Genomic DNA, 19,825 nt, shown 5'->3' on the forward strand with positions numbered 1-19,825 from the left:
CTGCTGCTCTGGGGAGCATTTCTTTTGTAATTTAGAACATGAGACCTGTAATGGATTTGCCTTTCTTTCAACTTTATTTGGAATGAGAGCTACATATGAGTAGGTCTGCATGGGTATATTAGGGTTGGAGGTAAAGTATAGGTTATTGTTATATACCGATGTTCTTTTCTTAATGTCTCTTATGCTCTAGCCTTTTTTTTTTTTTTGACATATACTTTAATTTCCTTTTTCACTCATCAGTGTCATAAACCACTCTCTATGTCAGAATATAGAATTCTCTAGGTATTTTTTTTTTTAATCATTCATTTGTAATCAGTGCTCGTTTGAACTTACTGCTCTTTGGGGACACATGTATACTTTATTCTGAATTTTTGTGAAATACAGAGACCATGCAGTGCATAAAGAAGGGCATGGTCTTTGATTCGAATACTGACTTCTGCTTCTTAGCTGTGTGATTTCAGGCAAGTTACTCAACTTTTTCTGAGTCTCACTTTTCATATCTATAAGGTTGTAAGAATTAGTGATACGTATAGTGTCTAGCATAGCATAGGAAAGAGCATAGGTGCTCAGTAAATAGCAGCTATTATTAATTATTACTACTGTAAAAAGGAAATATGGTTACTAGCCACTATATATTTTTTTACTTTTTCTTTCCATTTTTTTCATTGTAGTAAAATATACATAAGATTTACCATCTTAACCATTTTGAAGTCTCCAGTTGAGTGGTATTAACTGCATTTACATTGTTGTGCAGCCATCACCGCCATCCATCCCCAGAACTCTTTTCATTTTGCAAAACTGAAACTCCATACCCATTAAACAACCCCACACTCCCCTTTCCCCAGCTCCTGGCAGCCACCATTCTGTTTCCTGTCTATGAATTTGACTACTCTAAGTATGTCGTGTAAGTTAAATCATGCAGCCTTTGTATTTTTGTGACTGGCTTATTTCACTGAGCAAAATGTCCTCAGGTTTCACCCATGTTGTAGCCTATGTCAAAATGTCCTTCCTTTTTAAGGGTGAATAATACTCCATTGTATGTATATACCCCCTTTTGCTTATCCATTTATCCATTGATGGACACTTGGGTTGCATCCATGCTTCAGCTATTATGAATCATGCTGTTGTGAACATGGGGATACAGACATCTCTTCGAGATCCTCCTTTCAGTTCTTATGAGTATATACCCAGAAGTGGAATTGCTGGATCATATGGTAATTCTATTTCTAATTCATTCATTCATTTATGGCTATGTCGGTCTTCGTTGCTGCTCAAGGGCTTTTTCTAATTGCGGTGAGTGGGGGCTACTCTTTGTTGCGGTGCATGGGCTTCTCATTGTGGTGGCTTTTCTTGCTGCGGCGCACGGGCTCTAGGCGCACAGGCTTCAGTAGTTGTGGCACGCAGGCTCAGTAGTTGTGGCTTGTGGGCTCTAGAGCGCAGGCTCAGTAGTTGTGGCGCACGGGCTTAGTTGCTCCGCGGCATGTGGTATCTTCCCAGACCAGGGCTCAAACCCATGTTCCCTGCATTGGCAGGTGTATTCTTAACCACTGCACCACCAGGGAAGTCCTTTTTCTAATTTTTTGAGTAATCTCCATACTAATTTTCCACATGGATTGTACCATTTTACATTCTCACCAGTAGTGCATAAGGGTTCCATTTTCTCTGCATCCTTGCCAACAATTGTTATTTTCTGACTTTTGTTTGTTTTTATAGTAGCCATCCTAATGGGTGCGAAGTGGCATCTCATTTTGTTTTTGATTTCCATTTCCCTAATGGTTAGTGATGTAGAGCATCTTTTCATGTGCTATAGCCACTACGTTTTAAAAGTAATGAAAATTATTAAAATTAAGTGGCCAAAGAAGTGTAGTCTTTAAGTCACATATTTTATTTAGGTCTGGATTTAAAGATGCTTTTATAACTCTAAAATTTAAAAAAATATTATGCTGAATCACAGTATGTTCAGATTCAGTTTAAGACAAATTTTTTTCTTCATGGAAGATTGAAAGGCATCAAACTGCCTGCTAATAAACTTTATAATAAGAAAAATCAAAGAACAGTGACTTTCTTGGGTAACTTTATTCCTTTACCTTTCCTAATAAATGGCTTTCTGAATAGTAGAGTAACAGTCTTTGTTAAGAAATGATATTTAATATGTATTGTGACTGAGAAACATCTCTCAGTGTCCACAAATACTGCAGTTCGTGTTGGGCCTGTAGTGTAGTTTTGGTTACCACAAGAATGCCAGGGTAACTCCTTTCATGTAGCTTAACCCCGTGTGCTATCTTCAGATCTGACAACCAGTTATTTTAAGGCAGTGTGGTTTGCGGGTAGGCGTCGATGGACCTTTTTGGGAATCTGAAAAAAGCTTTCCAAACCTCTTTCCCCCAAATGGACATGTACAGTAAGTCCCCTACATATGAACCTTCAAGTTGCAAACTTTACAAACGTGCATTCGCATGTCCAATCACTTAAGTTACTTCACGTGTCTGGCATACCTTGTCACATGCGTGCGTCCTCTACAAGTGGTTGTGTTTTTGTGTACTTTACTGTACATTACTATATAGAGTACAGTAGTACAGTATCTTTATTTCAAGCCCAGGATGTCCAGAAGCAAGCGTAAAAGCAGCGGTGATGTAGCTGGTACTACTGTACTTTTCAAGGTACTGTATTGTAAGATTAAAAATGCTTTCTTTATTTTTTGTGTTTATGTATTATTTGTGTGAAAAGTATTATAAACCTATTACAGTACAGTATTATATAGCTGATTGTGTTAGTTGGGTACCTAGGCTAATTTTGTTGGACTTATGAACGCGCTCTCGGAACGGAACTTGTTTGTATGTAGGGGACTTACTGTACATACAATATCACGTACAGCTTCGGGCATCTGTCGTTTCAAGGCTCCTAGTTACCAACCAGCCACCCCACAAATTCTCTTACAAGTAACACACAGTGAGAAGTTCTCTCATGTTTTATAAGCATTGTGATGATTTTTCACGTTTTTAAAATCTCTGCCATAGCATAGACAAATGATACAAGCTTGAACCTCTTATTTCTTTATAACTTTTCAGAAATTTTCCATTATTAGGACCATAAAGTGGTTTTATTACTCCTGTGTAAACAGGAAGAATCTATTGAATAGTGTTGTCAGAATCAGTGATCATATGGTATCTTATACTTTCTTTTTTGCCAGTTTTTCAGTTAATTGAAAGTTTTTTCAGGAGATACTTATTTCAGTAGAAATAGAGGTATTGGGAAGTTGCTGGCTCCATGTATGAATGTCAGTCATTTGGTCATAAGGTCTTATTATATCTTTGCTTGGTAGGGAGAGGACAGGTAAGTAGTGCTACTGCTGCTACTTTGTTAGATCTCTGACTTGGGTTAAATCAGTTACCCTCTATAGCAAGGTGAGCCTTTATACTAAGTTTGAGATTTGAATGTGTCATGGTTTTTGCCCTTTAAACTCACTCTCCTTCTATGCATCAGGGTTCCAGCACCAACGTTTTGATTACAGCTATAATATATGTGTAAATCCCTGTAGAGATGTGTAAAAATACTAATCTGTCCTGAATTGACACCTTTGGGCCCCTTATCCTTCATCAGTTCTATTTTATATTGTACTCATTTTCACTTTTTAAAAATTTACCAAGATACATGGATCCTTTCTAGTGATCCTAGTCAGAGGAGCCAGGTAGACTTTTTCTTCTTTTATGCTTTTCACACTTTATTCACAAATATGTGTTCATTCTAACTCAAGCCTCATGTTTCAAAGATGCAGATATCACTTGTCATTTCAATTGTTGTTTTAAAGAAGTAAAAGGAACTAACCTTTATTAAGGACCTACTGTGTGCCAGCCACCATGCTAGCTGCCTTTTGTATTTGTAGTGTTTGAAGATATTTGAACATGTTCAAAGAACTTCTGCGTGTTGTTTAATCCTCTTTTCAACGCTGTGAGTTAGGATATATTAGATCGCCCCCTTTCATAGATGAGGGAGCAGAGGCCCAGGAAGGTTAAAATAGCTGCCTGAGGCCACACAGCCATCACCTGTGAAGGCTGAGGCTTTCACTGACACAAAGCCCTGATTTTATTATGTAGAGAATCCATTGTGCATTGTTCGCTCTTACCATGTCCTTGAGGAATGAAGATGAGACGCTCTGTTGCAGTCTAACGGCAGTGCAGAGTGTGTATAGATGAAAATAACATTTAGGAAGATGCTTTTTTTTTTTTTTCCCTAGAAGGTAAAAAGATTTGATTGTGGGTTCTGGGGGTTCTGGTACTTTAAAAAGTAAGCTGATTATGTGTCAAGCATAGCCAACTTATCATTGTAAGTTCTCTGGGATCTTTTGTCTTGTAAGTAAACCAGGAAGCCCCATTTTCTTTTCTTCAGACTGTAGAAATGCAGTCTCAGTGTGAGGGCAGGCTGAGTTAAAGGGACCACGCTAGCACCATTTTTATTTACCCCGTGACGCTGCTCCTGGCTTGTAGTATGCTCTTTGTAAAGTAAAATAACTATGGTACTTGTTTTTACTGTCTTGACCATACATTTTAAGGTTTTGTTTGTTTGTTTGCTTTTACTTTCCAGAGTGTTGTGTTATTGGACCTACTTCAACCACATTCTTGATGACTGAATTTCTGAGTTGCCATTTTCTACTATTTCATTAGTCACCGCCATTGCTTATATAAAAAAATTCTCTGGGCTCTTAAAGATCTGTTTATGTAATAGAACTTGCCTGTATCTTGTAGGTTAGTTCAAGAACATTGTTTGCTTTATGTAAACAGTTTTTAAAAACACAGTTTTGTGTATTCAGTTGTTTATAGTTCTTCAGTAATTAAACATCTTCCTTCCAGTTTTATGTAAAGTTTGAACTTTCCTAGAATATTTTTTCTTAGGTAATGCAAGGAGGGACTTGAGCATAGGCTGTTATGAATTAGTGAATTTAAATTGAAAACAGACTTTACCGTGCTTTGACATGATTTTTGTTGAATCTGAACACTGTCCTTGGGCTGTCTGGTTTATGGCCCTGGGACTTTGTTATGTCTGTTTGGTTTGTGTCTTCATTTTGGAATGAATGGGATGAAGGCATTAAGTATGGTTGGTACCAATTATACAGGTTTTTAAAGCCATCTTAAAAGTTGAACATACTAATTCACCCATGCTGTGAAAGTGTAGGTGATTGAAGCAGTGGCATGCCCTATATGAAATAGTTGTTGAACCTAGTTCTAAGCATCTATCTGCCTGCTTGCTCAGCCTGTTGATGAGACTATATAGGTTGTTGCTTTGGGCACCATCCTAAAAATCTATATGATACAGTTAATTCTGTGCAAGGTACTGAAAAATAGGGAAAAAATTCATGATTTTCTCTGTTCTACAGATGGGGGGCTGATTGAGGCAAACGAAACCTTTAAAAATTTTTACAACCTAGTGTCAAGCTAAACCTTATGATTCAAACCTGCAGTTTTGCCTTAGGTCTTGGTTGCCATGATGAATTGTTTAGGCCAGTTACCACATGCTGCTTTTGACTGGCCTTGACTTTGAATTGTAATAAAAGAAACCTTGGGTATTTTCTCTTTGTTCCTAATGTTTTAAGACTAAATTTTTTGTTCTTCAAATTGTAAATGTAATGTTTTATTTCACTAAAACACAGCTTGAAATATTTGAAGTAGTAGGTGTATATAACATATTATAGAAAAAGCAATAGTTTTTTTTGCTGGAATAGCAAAAGGTGACTCGTAATAAATTTTTGCAGCAAAGGAATATAAGAGAAATATAGTGGTTTTTATTTATAAACAGTGATATATTGATAAATTTTTAAATGTATATTGTTAGTTTTTATATATTTTCACAGAAGCAAATACGTCCATGTGATTTGTATTGAATACACAATCAGGGTTATTTAAACCCTGATTCAGTCACTCTGATAGAAATTGATTTAAATGTAGTTAAGGTGGAAAGCCAAATACTGGGTCCCTGATGGTACCACGTTCATATTTTAAGTGACTTTTGTAATACCCGGTCAGTCATGTCATTATTTTAAAGCCTTAGGTCTCTCAGTAAGCATATAAGGCATCAAGTGAGTTTGTGCCATGCAGAGACACTGTTAATATAAATCTATGGTCTCTATAGAGATGAATGCATATGATTTTCAAAATACAGGAGAATTTTATCTGTCATCATTAAAAATCTTTTAAAGATGGTTTCATGCAAATGAAACTTCGGAGTTTATTTGCTAGATCCAAATAAACATACTAGCTTTTTAAAATACACAGTTTTTAAAAATATACTAGGATTTTATATTTCCTCAACATGCAAAAAGAACTTTTTCAAATAATTTTTTGAATATGGAGCCAAAATCAAATTGCCTATTTCATTCATTTTTATCTTTTTCTCAATTTAAGTAATATTATTTGGTAAGCATTAAAAAACACACAAATCTCTAAGGAAAGTTGTGTAATACTAATGGATTGTAATTAGTAAGCTTGGGTATGGGAGAAGTCATTGAAAGTCACATTGTCTTAGAATACATAAATTATGGCACAAAACTTTTTCAGAAGTACATTTGAATTTATTCTTCTTTACAGAATGTGACAGTGATGATAACCTGGGTATGAAGAGTACTTCAATGGGAGAAGAATTCAGATCCACAGAAGGTAACCTAATCCCTTCCTGACTGTATCTGTATGTTTTTTTTAAATTTCTCCCTCTTTCACTTCATCCCTCCTACCACTGAGTATAAAAAAAAAAAAATTGTTCTCTCATTTAAAGGATAGTTTGCATTTCCTCATGTAAGATGATTTAGGGGCTAAAAGAGAAATCAGCCAGTCGACTGCCTGGTTTTGTAAATAAGGTTTTATTGGAGCTCAGCCACACTCTGTTGTGTAAGTATTGTCTGCGCTGTTGCTTTGATGTCGCAAGAGCAAGGGTGAGTAGTTGTGATACAAATAATAGATCCTCCCCCACCCCGCAACCAAGCCTAAAATAAATATTTTCTGACCCTTTGCAGAAAAAGTTGCTGTTCCAGGGATAGGAGAAGATTTTGGTGTCCTAATTTTTATTTATTTTGAGTAGTATTAAATTAAGAATATTAAAGTTTTGCAGTAGAACTATAAAAGCAAGCACTTACATCTGAATATTAGTGGACTTCTTAAATAAATTAATTATGTTTCCCTCCTCTTAAAGGAAAAGGTATTTCCTTCCATAGGTTAAAGAGAACTTTTTATATTACTTCACATCAAATAATTTACTTGCTGTACCACTATTTGGTTGTGACATAAGTCCAGTTTTTACTATGGTTTTTCCATAACAGACTGTGCTTTTTAATAACCCTGGGGGGAAGTGAAACAACAGATTTTGGAAAATACTTGAACCTTCACTAAAGTAGTTGAAACTTTTCTTTTGGCATCTTTGACATTCAAGGACGACAGTAGGAGTCATAGTATAGTTCCAGTGTAGTATTTGTTGGTGGAGATTTGAGAGTGGAAATGTGTAATTAGAGAGGGAAACGTAGCAAAACAAGCACACACAGAATGGCCACCTGGTTTGTTTCTGCACGTCTCCTTGCGCTCTCCTAGAGTACAATTAGTCTGACTAGGAGCACACTGGATCTTTGTGCTATCTGGGGTTGGAAATTTGAGTGTGGCAGTGGAACTGATTCATCCATTCAGTGAAGTAGAAGACTGATCTTTCCCTCTTATAGTCAAAATTCACTGGTTAAACAAAGTTGGCAGTAAATCTGCAGCCTAATTGGAAGCAAGTTTTCTGACCAACTTGTTTTCCCAACATGGTCTTGCAAGGTCTGGCTCAGTGCTTAGCAGCCACATAATGATGAGTTAAACAGGTGAAAGAACATTTTGTGAGTTTTAAACAAAAACTGCCAGCTAAGTTGTTTATCAAGGCCATGAAAAGATAAACACCGTTGAGCATCTAAGTAGCTCAGACTTTGCAACCTTCATGTACTACCCATGACTAATCCCATGGAAAATGCCAAACAAAATTATAACTTTTAAATAAACACACATGAGAAACCTCCACAGTTCTGTGGGCTCCTAGCTAACCCAGGAAATCTGAGATGTGTATAAATGAATATGTACCAGAATTTCTAGTGTTTTGTTATCTATGTAATACATTTTATGGTTGGGAGATTTTGAGAGTTTTTACATCTTTATCATGTCTCAGTTTGGAAGAAGGATTACCATTAATGGATTCAAGAAAAGATACTTCAAACTTTTAACTAGTTGTTCTATGAAGAAAGGATATAATGCTCTAATTTCAAGAAAAATCAAAGTGGTGTTACGTGTGTGTTTTCTTTCATTTCCTGATGCTTTATGTAAAATGAGTGTGAGAAGCACATAGTGTTACACTTGTAAGTTAGGGAGTGTGGCCTCCTCTGTACTTGCCTCTAATACCTTCCTTTGCCCCTTCTTTTCCCCCAACAAGAACTAGCTCAAATATCATCTCTTAGGTTGAACCATATAGAATTACCAATTTTGTAGACAATTTTGTTTGATCAGTGCCTCTTAGATCTTCCATTTTTAGAGACAGCTACCCACTACCACTCCTAGGATTCCTCCAATTTAAACATTTTTTTTGTTTGCATCTCTCATCCCCACCAGACCATGAGCTCCTCAAGGAGTAGGATCATGTTTCATTTATCTTTATTTCAACAACACCTAGCACAGTGTTCAGCACTAAATGATTGTTGAATGAATAAACTTATAACACATTAGAGCTACGAGGACCCATCTCCCTATAACTGAATAAAGGAAATTAAGACAGAGGCCATTTGGCTGGGAGAATATTGGGTGATTTTGTTGACCCTGCACCATGGGAGCAAAGTGATGTTCTAGTCTAGACCTAATAGCAAAACTCAAAAAAGTATAAGTAACTTCTCAAATCTCTTCTCATTCCTTCCCTTCCCAACACAACACTTTAAAAGCCTGACAAATGAGTGGCAAAAAGCAGGATCAATTTGCTTATGATCTTTTTGCCTTGAGGAAAGGCAGTTTCTCTTGTCGCCGCGTCTCCGCCCACCATGATTTATCTCCAGTCTTCTGTCTCATTCTTTGTTGTTCTCTGTAGACCTGTATCAGATTGTAACTACCCAAGTCAATCATAAAGGTCCTATTTTATCTCAGCTCTGCTGCTTACAAGTTATATAATATTGTGCAAGTCCCTTAATTTCACTGTGTGTCAGTTTCCTCAGGAATACTAGTATACCTACCTTACTAGAGTAGCCTGGCACATGGTAAGCAGTGTATGTATTGGTTGCTGCTTCTGTTATTGTGACTTATTTATTTATTTATTTTTGGCCACACAGCTTGCAGGATCTTAGTTCCCCGACCAGGGATTGAACCTGTGCCTTTGGCAGTGAAAGTGCAGAGTCCTAACCACTAACAAGAGAATTCCCTATGATTTTGATCATTATCATTAGTCACTGTTACCTGCATGTAAGGTGTGCTCTGGAAGCATGCACACTTAACAGAGGTATTCTGACTCAAATCCTTGGAAAAGAAAGAAGACAGCATTATGTGGATGATTGCCAATGCAAAACAGTCTTTCTGTAAATGTCAGCAATTTGCCTTAGAGTTCCTTCAATTAATAGCAGTCATCAATATAATTATTAATATTATAATGTAACATAAACAGTAAAACTCTATACTGTGGCCACAAAGAAAGGATAAGAGACTAGTGTGTTCAGTTTTAACTTCAATTAATGCTTATGAAAAATCTAATACTTTGAAAACTGCTCTTAATCTTAACAACTTATGAGAGTCAGAATATTCTCCTTATTTTACATAAAAACTTAGTCTTCCAAACATTAAGTAATTTGTCTTCAGATTCACAGCCTCAAAATGATTGGAGCATGGTTCGATATAGGTCTTCTAACTCCCATTACTGGGTTCTTTCTTATTTTGTCATATTACCTCTCTTTCAAAGAGAGTGAAATTAAGGCAGAGAGAAAAGAGAATAAGAGAAACATAGACTTAGACATATAAAAGAAAAACAAGGACATATTTGCCATAAATGTTCTTTATTTCTTCATATAGATTTGAGTCACTGTCTAATGTCCTTTCAGTTCAACTTGAAGGATTCCCTTAGCATTTCTTGCAGGGCAGATCTGCTAGTAACAAACTCCTTTAGCTTTGTCTTGATTTCTTCTCCATTCTTTCTGGATATAGAATTCTTGCTTGACAGTTTTGGTTTTGTTTTCCCTTTCAGCACTTTAAATATATCTCACTGCCTTCTGGTCTCCATGATTTCTGATGAGAAATAAGCTATTAGTGTTATTAAAAATTTTACATGTGATGAGTTGTTTCTCTCTTGCTGTTTCTGTTGATTTTGGCTTTTGACAATTTGACTATAATTTGTCTCAGTGTGGATCTCTTTGAGTTTCTCCTGTTTGGAGTTTGTTGGGCTTCTTGGATGTGTAGATTTATATCTTTCATCAAATCTGGGACATTTAATTTGCTGATTCTTTTTTCTGTCAGCTTAATTTTGTTAAACTCCTGTAATGAATTTTTCATTTTAGTTGTACTTTACAGCTCCAGAATTTCTATTTGGTGGCCTTTCATAATTCCAATCTCTTTATGATATTCTCATTTTATTCATACATTGTTTTACTGGTTTCCTTTACTTCCTTGTCCATAGTTTACTCTAGCTCCTAGACGTGTGTAAGACAGTTGGTTTAAAGTCTTTGTTTAGTAAATTCAATGTCTTGGTGTCCTCAGGGATAATTTAACTCAATTTTTTTCACTTTGAATGGGCCATACTTTCCTGTTTCTTTGTATTATCTGTGTTTTTGTTGTTGTTGAAAATTGGATGTGCAAATATTATAATGTAGTACCTCTGGAAATCAGATTCTACCTCTTCCCCAGAGTTTGCTGTTCGTGATTGTCAAAGGCTGCGGTTGTCCATTTGTTTAGTTACTTTTCCAAACCATTTTTGCAATAACTGTATTCCTTGTCACATCTGGTCATTGAAGTCTCTGTTCCTTTAAGCTTTTGTTCAATTAGTGTTTTAACAGAGATTTCCTTGAATACCAGGAGCTAAAACAAAACAAAACAAAACAAAAAACAACCTCTCTCTGGTTTTGCAGATTGGCTGTGTGCTAGGGCCCTTCAGCATTTAGCCAGGCTTGCACTGAACCTGCAGATCAGCCAGTGGTGAAGGCTTGGTGTCTTCTGAGGTATTTTCTGAGCATGCATCGTGTCCTGGGTCCTAAATTCCCCAGTACACATAGGTGCTTTTGAATGCCCTGATTTCCCAAGGAAATTCTCTTCATGGCTTTTCCTCTCAGATATTAAGTGTTCTATTGTATGTCTCAACCATAATCTTTTACCCCAGGCTGTGGGCTTTTTATTTGTCTTACAGTGTTTCTGAGCAATGCAGCCTGCTTTTCTGCCCTGAGTGGGTTCTGAGCTTCGTAAAATAGAGATGAATGCCTTGTTTCAGTCCTTCAGGTAGCCCCCAGACAGATTAGAACAAACACAATAATTTGTGAGTTCTGCTCTGCTCTGCCTGGAACCAGGGACCAGGGTCCCACACTAGGAGTATGGGCTGCCATCTTTGAGGCTGCTGCGGAGGCACGGGGAGGTGGTGAGGAGAGGGCAAGTGAAAATACCATGAGGCTTTCCTACTGCTTTTATTTGCCTTTTTCTTGATTCAGTGTTTGCTTGGTTGCTGTGAATGTTTTCCAGACTTCTGACAAAGTCGTTTCTGACAGTTTCTGCTTGTGTTTCAGTATTTCTGTGTTTAGAGCTGCCTACTCTGCCATTTTGTTGTATATTCACTCTAAGACCAATTTTATTTCTTCTTTAAATGTTTAAATGTTTCAGAGAATTCACTGGTAAAACTATTTGGGTCTGGAGTTTTCTTTCTGGGGAGTCTTTTAATAATAAATTTACTGTGCTCACTTCGGCAGCACATATACTAAAATTGGAACAATACAGAGAAGATTACCATGGCCCCTGTGCAAGGGTAACATGCAAATTCGTGAAGCATTCCATATTTTTAAAACTCTTAGAGGAAGACATAGGCAGAACACTCTATGACATAAATCACAGCAAGATCTTTTTTGACCCAACTCCTAGAGTAATGGAAGTAAAATAAAAAATAAACAAATGAGACCTAATGAAACTTAACAGCTTTTGCACAGCAAAGGAAACCATAAACAAGACGAAAAGACAACCCTCAGAATGGGAGAAAATATTTGCAAACGAAGCAACCAACAAAGGATTAATCTCCAAAATATACAAGTAACTCATGAAGCTCAATATCAAAAAATCAAACATCCCAATCCAGAAATGGGCGGAAGACCTAAATAGACATTTCTTCAAAGAAGACATACAGATTGCCCACAAACACATGAAAAGATGCTCAGCACCACTAATCATTAGAGAAATGCTAATTAAAACCACAATGAGGGACTTCCCTGGTGGTGCAATGGTTAAGAATCTGCCTCCCAATGCAGGGGACATGGGTTTGAGCCCTGGTCTGGGAAGATCCCATATGCTGCAGAGCAACTAAGCCTGTGTGCCACAACTACTGAGCCTGCGCTCTAGAGCCTGCAAGCCACAACTACTGAAGCCCGTGCGCCTAGAGCCCGTGCTCCACAAAAGAGAAGCCACCGCGATTAGAAGCCTGTGCACCGCTACGAAGAGTAACCCCTGCTCGCTGCAACTAGAGAAAGCCTGCATGCAGCAACAAAGACCCAATGCAGCCAAAATAAAATAAATAAATTTATTTTTTAAAAATGCAATGAGGTGTCGCCTCACCCTGGTCAGAATGGCCATCTTCAAAAAATCTACAAACAACAAATGCTGGAGAAGGTGTGGAGAAAAGGGAACCCTCCTGCACTGTTGGTGGGAATGTGAATGGATACAGCCACTATGGAGAACAGTATGGAGCTTCCTTAAAAAACTAAAAGTAGAACTACCATATGACCCAGCAATCCCACTACTGGGCATATACCCTGAGAAAACCATAATTCAAAAAGATACATGTACCACAGTGTTCATTGCAGTACTATTTACAGTATCCAGGACATGGAAGCAACCTAAGTGTCCATTGACAGATGAATGGATAAAGAAGATGTGGCACATATACACAATGCACTATTACTCAGCGCTTAAAAGGAACAAAGTTGAGTTATTTGTAATGAGGTAGATGGACCTAGAGTCTGTCATACAGAGTGAAGTAAGTCAGGAAGAGAAAAACATACCATATGCTAAGACACATATATGGAATCTAAAAAAACAGTACTGATGAACCTAGTGGCGGGGCAGAAATAAAGACACAGACATAAAGAATGGACTTGAGGACACAGGGTGGGAAGGGGAAGCTGGGACGAAGTGAGAGAGTAGCATTGACATATATACAGTACCAAATGTAAAATGGATGGCTAGTGGGAAGCTGCTGCATAGCACAGGGAGATCAGCTCGATGCTTTGTGACAACCTAGAGAGGTGGGATAGGGAGGGTGGGAGGGAGGCTCAAGAGGGAGGGGATATGGGGATATATGTATATGTATAGCTGATTCACTTTGTTGTACAGCAGAAACTAACAACATTGTAAAGCAATTATACTCCAAATAAAGATATTAAATAAATAAATAAATAATTTTTAAAATAATTACTTTCTTTAATATATTTATAGGTAGATTTTGTTTAATCTTGTGTTAGTGTTCGAGAATAGTGTTTTTCAAGAAATTTGTCCATTTTACCTAGATTGTCAAATGTACCAATGTAAAGTTGTTCATAATAATATTCCTTTATTACATATTTTTTTATTTCTGTAGGATCTCTGGTGATATCTTCTCATTTTTTCCTGATATTGTTAATTTTTGTTTTCTCTCTTTCTTGATCACTAACTAAAAGTTTATCAGTTTATTTAGTCTTTTCAAGGAATGAACTGTTTTTAGTTGGTAATTTCTCTCTTTTTGGTCTGCTTTCCATTTCACTGATTTCTGCTCTTTATTATTTCCTTTCTTCTACTTTGGGTTTAATTTTCTCATCTTTTATAGCTTTTTAATGTGACACTTAGATTGTTGACCTAAATTTTTTCTTGTTTTCTAATGTAAACATTTAAAGGTGTTTATTTCCCTCTAAGCCAGGGTGAACAAGCTTTTCCTGTAAAATACCAGATAGTAAACATTTTAGGCTTTGTGGTGTCTGTTACAATTACTCAGCTCTGCTATTATAGCATGAAAACAGCCCTAAACAATACATAAATGAGTGTGGATGTATCCAATAAAACTTTATTTACAAAAATTGCTGGTGGACTGGATTTGGCCCACAGACTGTAGTTTGTCAATTCTCTACTTATTGCCGTGTTCCACACCTTTTCATATTGTATTTTTGCTATCAGTTTAAAATATTTTCTGATTTTCCTTATATTTTCTCCTTTGATCTCTTGGCTCTTTAGAAGTATATTGTTTAATTTCCAAATATTTGAATGTCTTATTATTCATTCCTAATCTAATTTTGTTGTGGTAAGAGAGTATACCCTGTGAAATTTAAATCTTTTGAAATTTATTGAGACTTTTATGGCCCAACATGTGGGTTGTCTTGATGAACATTCCATACGCACTTGAAAAGAATGTATTTTCTGTGTTTACTAAGTAAAGTATTTTATACATGTCAATTAGGTCAAGGTGGTTGATAATATCAGATCTACTGTGATTTTTTTTAATCTAGTTGATCTCTCAGTTACTACAGTAGGAACAGTGAACTTCTTCATCAATGATTGTAGATTTATTTTTTCTCTTTAGTTCCCTCATTTTATATTTTTGTATTTTCAAGTTCTGTTTTTAGTTGCATATACATTTCTGATGTGTCTTCGTAATGAAATGACCTGTTTTTCATTATGATATTATGAAATGTTCTTTATCTCTGGTAATACCTTTTATCATGGAATCTTCTTTTCTGATATTAATATAGCTACTCAAGCTTTCTTATGCTTAATTTTTCACGGTATATATTTTTCCATCCTTTTACTTTCAATCTATTTATGTCCTTATTTTGAAACTACATCTCTTATAGACACCGTAAAGTTCAATCTTACTTTTTGATTTACTCTAACAGCCTCTACTTTTTAATAGTTGTTTAGTCCCTTAACATCTAATGTAATTTCTCACATGGTTGGATTCCTCTCTGCCATTTTATTTTCTTTTTGTTCCCTCTTTTACCTCTTAGTTCCCCCTTTCTTGCCTTCTTTTGGATTATTATAATATCTATATTTTACTCCATTATATTTATTTAATGTTTACTATTCTAATATACCTACTTGATGTTTTAGCTCTTTTCTTTAATTTTTATGGTTGCTCTAAAAAATACATATATATATTTGCTTTTGTTATAAATTCTACAAGAAAATGTTATTTTTTGCTTTAAACAGGGCTGTGAGTTTTAAAGAAAGAGAAGAAGAAATATATATTCTTTTATATTTACCCACATAGTCACCATTTCAAATGACCTTCATTCTTTCCAGTAGATTACAGTTTCCATCTGATGTCATTTTTCTTCAGCCTAAATAACTTCCTATTTTATACAATGCAGTTTTGCTAGTGTTGAATATTCTGTTTTCATCTATATAAAAATATCTTTATTTTCCCTTTAATTTTGAAGGATATTTTCTCTGGCTTTAGAATTCTGGTTGACCAGTATTTTTTCCCTTCAGCACTTTAAAGATGTTACTCCATTGTCTTATCGTGTGGCCTCCATTGTTTGTCATGACAAGTGACTATAATTTGTATTATTGTTCCCTAATATGTAAAGTATCATTTTTTTTTCTCTTGTTGCCCTTAGTATTTCCTCTTTGTCCTTGATTTTAGCAGTTTTTGATAATGCCCCTAGATGTGGTTGTCTTTGTAGCCTACTTGGAGTTTTCTTAGCTTCTTGTATCTGTAAGTTTATAGGTTCTCTCAATTATTTCTTCATAATTTTTTGCCCCACTCTCTGTCTCTCTTCTTTTCTTTTGGAACTCCAGTTATACATATGTTAGCTTAAATTTATCCACAGGTTTGTTCATTTTCTTCTAGTTTTTTTTCTCTCTGTTCTTCATATTTGATCATTTCTATTGTTCAAACTTCAAGTTTATTGTTCAACCTTATAACACCTCCAGTATTAAGCTGCCCTAGTAAATTTTCCATTTCAAATATTGTATTTCTCAGTTCTAGAATTTCCACTTAGTTTTTTTTTTTTTTTGTAACAGTTTTCAGTTCTCTGTTGAGATTTCCTATCCACTCAACCTTAAATCCTTGAAAGTATTTATAACTTTTCTAAAATCCCTTTTCTGCTAATTCCAATGGCTTGATTATCTTGGGGGTTAGTTTCTTTTGACTGCTCTTCCTCATGAACTGTGGGTCACATTTCTTGTTTCTTTGCAAGTCAAGTGATTTTTTTTTTGAATAAGCTAATACATGGGAAAGCTCTCTTTCTTTTTTTTTTTTAATATTTATTTATTTAATTGGTCGTGTCAGGTCTTAGTTGCACAGGCGGGCTCCTTAGTTGCGGCATGCATTTGGGATCTAGTTCCCGGACCAGGGCTCAAACCTGGGCGCCCTGCATTGGGAACACGGAGTCTTAACCACTGCACCACCAGGGAAGTCCCACAAGTCAAGTGATTTTTGATGTATACTGGATGTTTGTGGATGTAAGTTATAGATTTTCTGAATTCTGTTAACTTTACCTGAGGAACATTAGTTGTTTTTTTCCCCTTGTGGGTAGTTAACGTTCTAGACTCAAACTCCAAACTCTGCCTCCTCCACAGTAGGCGACGCTACAATTGCCTGCTTCTTATAGCTTTCCAACTGTTGCTTTTCACGGAGAATCTTGGCTCCTCTCCCGGGTAAGCACACAGAAGTCAACCAAGTATTTGTAGGATCCTCTTCTGTTACTTTCTCACTTCTGCTGGGAGCTCTTCTTTCTCTCGTCCTACCCACCCTTCCCCCGTCCCCCCCCTCCCCCGTCCCCCCCCCCTCCTGCCGCCAACTCCACTTTCCAGCTTCTCTGTCAAACTCAGACTCTGTCTTTGACTCCTCAAGGCCACAAAGAGGTTGACTTTCTGGGTGAAGTTCTGCCATTTTGTTTCACAAGGATTGAGGCATGCTCTAAGGCAAAAAATAAACCAAAACAAAACCATAAAGCTGCAAATTTAACTCCATGAAATTCACTTCTTTCAGTGATCAACTTTTGTCCTGTTTGTACCTGATTTTTGTTGCTCTTCAGTGCCTTAAAATACTTTATAATTGTTATCTATGGAAGAGTTAATCCAATATAAGCTACTTCACTATTATTAGAAGTGGAACCATTTAGAAATTGGTTTTGTTTTTATCCAGTCTTTTAACTGGCAAGTTTAATCCATATAAGTTCATTGCAGATATTAATATTTTTGTATTTACTCTTGCTATTTCATTCTTAGCTTCCTCTTTTTGCTTCTTCAAATTGTTTTATAAGCTATGTATGGGTTGGCCCCAAAATTCGTGATTCTGTTCTTTTTGTGGTCACCTTGGCATTTTACCACATTTTTTATATATAACTTAAAGACTAAAGTACAGGTACATGTTGTCTATCTCTATGCAATGTAAAAGGATTCTGGAACACTTCAACTCTGATCCTTTCCCCCAACTTATATGCTGGTATTCTCCAGAATTTTAGTTCTCTGTGTGTGTATATGTGTATGTAATGCACACAGAAATTGTACAAACATCTCACAAAGCAGGTGACCATCTTTCAGGTTAAGAAAAACAGAATATTGCCAGTGTATTGATTTCCTAGGGCTCCTCAACTAAGTACTACAAACTAGGTGGCTTAAAACAAAAGAAATTGTCTGACAGTTCTAAAGTTTAGACATCTAAGGTCAAGCTGTTGGTAGGGTCGTTGTCCCACACACAGCTTCTGGTTGTTAATGGCAGTTGTAGGCATTCCTTGGCTTTTAGATGCATCCATCCCTCTAATCTCTGCGTCCATCATCATGGAGCCATCTTCTACCTATGAGTCTATCTTCACATAGCATTTTCTTCCAATAAGGACACCAGTCGTATTGAATTAGGGCTCACCCTAGCGACCTCATCTTAACTTGTTTACACCCACAAAGACCCTATTTCCAAATTAGATCACATTCATAGGTACCAGGGGTAAGGACATACCTTTTTTGCCGGGGGGGGGCACAATTCAACTCATAACAACTAGTACCCTAGAAGCATCCCCCACATTTAATTTTAATTAATTAAAATACAAATAACCACATATAGTTTAGTGGCCATCATATTGGACAGCACAGGCATAGTCTATATTCTTTTGGGTCTGGATGCCTTCAGTCAACATTGTTTTACAGATTCACCTGATTGTTAGCATGTAGCTTTGGTTTGTTCATTTTCAATACCTCTATAATAATTTTACACATATATCACAACTCATGTATTATTTATAGACATTTGGTTGGCTGTTACAAGTAATTCCCACACTTCTGGGAATGTATACTGCGGCGGGGACTTGCTGACATTCAGCTTTAGTAGGTTATGCCAAGTTTTTGTCCAAAGTGGTTGTTCCAATTTCCTTCCAGTACTGAATGTGAGTTCCCGTTGATCTACTGATACATCTTCACTAATCATTGAATTATTGGTCTTTTTAATTTTAGCTAGTGATGGTCATTTCTTTGTGGTTTGAGTTTACATTTTTATGATGAGTAATGTTTATTGACCATCCTCACATCTTTTGCCAGTGCCTTTCCAGATTTCTTGACAGTTTTCTTTTGGATGATCTTTTTTTTTTTTTTAAATTTATTTATTTATTTATTTATTTTTTGGCTGTGTTGTGTCTTCGTTGCTGTGTGCAGGCTTTCTCTAGTTGTGGCGAGCGGGGGCTAGTCTTTGTTGCAGTGCACAGGCTTCTCATTGCGGTGGCTTCTCTTGTTGCTGAGCACAGGCTCTAGAGCGCAGGCTCAGTAGTTGTGGCGCATGGGCTTAGTTATTCCGCGGCATGTGGAATCTTCCCGGATCAAGGCTCGAATTCGTGTCCCCTGCATTGGCAGGCGGATTCTTAACCACTATGCCACCAGGGAAGCCCTGGATGATCTTTTTATTGATTTTTCTGGGTTGAAAATCTTTTAGTTCTCTCTGGATACAAGCAAGATCTATGTATTGCAAATATTTTCTCTCACTCAATGTCTTGTCTTTTTACTCACTTAATGGTGCTTTTGGTGGAGAAAAGTAATTTTAATACATTCCAAAGTACGATTCTTTTTCATAATGTTTTTTGAATCCTATTTAATAAGGATTATTAATCCTATTTAATGACCTACACTAAGGTCATGAAGGTATTCCCATGTATTATCTTCTAGAAGCTTTGTTGTTTTGGCTTTCACAATTATATAGTTAAATATACAGTAAATCTGAAATGTGTTTTTGTATATTCCATAAGGTAGAGGTAAATTTTAAGGTTTTTTCCATATGGCCTACTAGTTGACCATTTGTTAAGAATATCATCTTTCCCCACCTTTCTGCATCACCACCTTTGTTATCAATCTAGTTTCCATATATGCATGAGTCTGTTTCTGAGTTGTCTATGCTGTTCCTTTGGTGTGTTCATCTGTTCTTACACTGGTACCACACTTTTTTTTTTTTTTTTTTTTTTTTTTTTGCGGTACGCGGGCCTCTCACTGTTGTGGCCTCTTCCGTTGCGGAGCACAGGCTCCGGACACGCAGGCTCAGCGGCCATGGCTCACAGGCCTAGCCGCTCCGCGGCATGTGGGATCTTCCCAGACCGGGGCACGAACCCGTGTCCCCTGCATCTGCCGGCGGACTCTCAACCACTGCGCCACCAGGGAAGCCC

General features: G+C 36.7%; 1 protein-coding gene and 1 non-coding gene across 6 annotated transcripts in view; both read left to right on the top strand.

Annotated features, from left to right (window-relative positions):
• Window positions 1–19,825, top strand: part of LOC101325731 (E3 SUMO-protein ligase ZNF451) — a 125,641-nt gene that overhangs the window by 89,716 nt on the left and 16,100 nt on the right. For 4 of the 5 annotated variants that reach the window (XM_073810899.1, XM_073810898.1, XM_073810900.1 and 1 more), the window contains one exon: window positions 6,579–6,647. In XM_073810899.1, the coding sequence (XP_073667000.1) occupies window positions 6,579–6,647 (69 nt within the window). Of the gene's footprint in view, window positions 1–2,599; window positions 2,661–6,578; window positions 6,648–19,825 lie in introns of all 5 variants that reach the window. The other variant, XR_012334528.1, reaches the window with a different exon arrangement.
• On the top strand, window positions 11,902–12,008 carry LOC117314052 (U6 spliceosomal RNA). Its single transcript, XR_004528735.1, has one exon. It is a non-coding gene; the product is annotated as a U6 spliceosomal RNA (small nuclear RNA).

Source organism: Tursiops truncatus, chromosome 10, assembly GCF_011762595.2.
Source record: "Tursiops truncatus isolate mTurTru1 chromosome 10, mTurTru1.mat.Y, whole genome shotgun sequence".
Lineage (NCBI taxonomy): Eukaryota > Metazoa > Chordata > Mammalia > Artiodactyla > Delphinidae > Tursiops > Tursiops truncatus.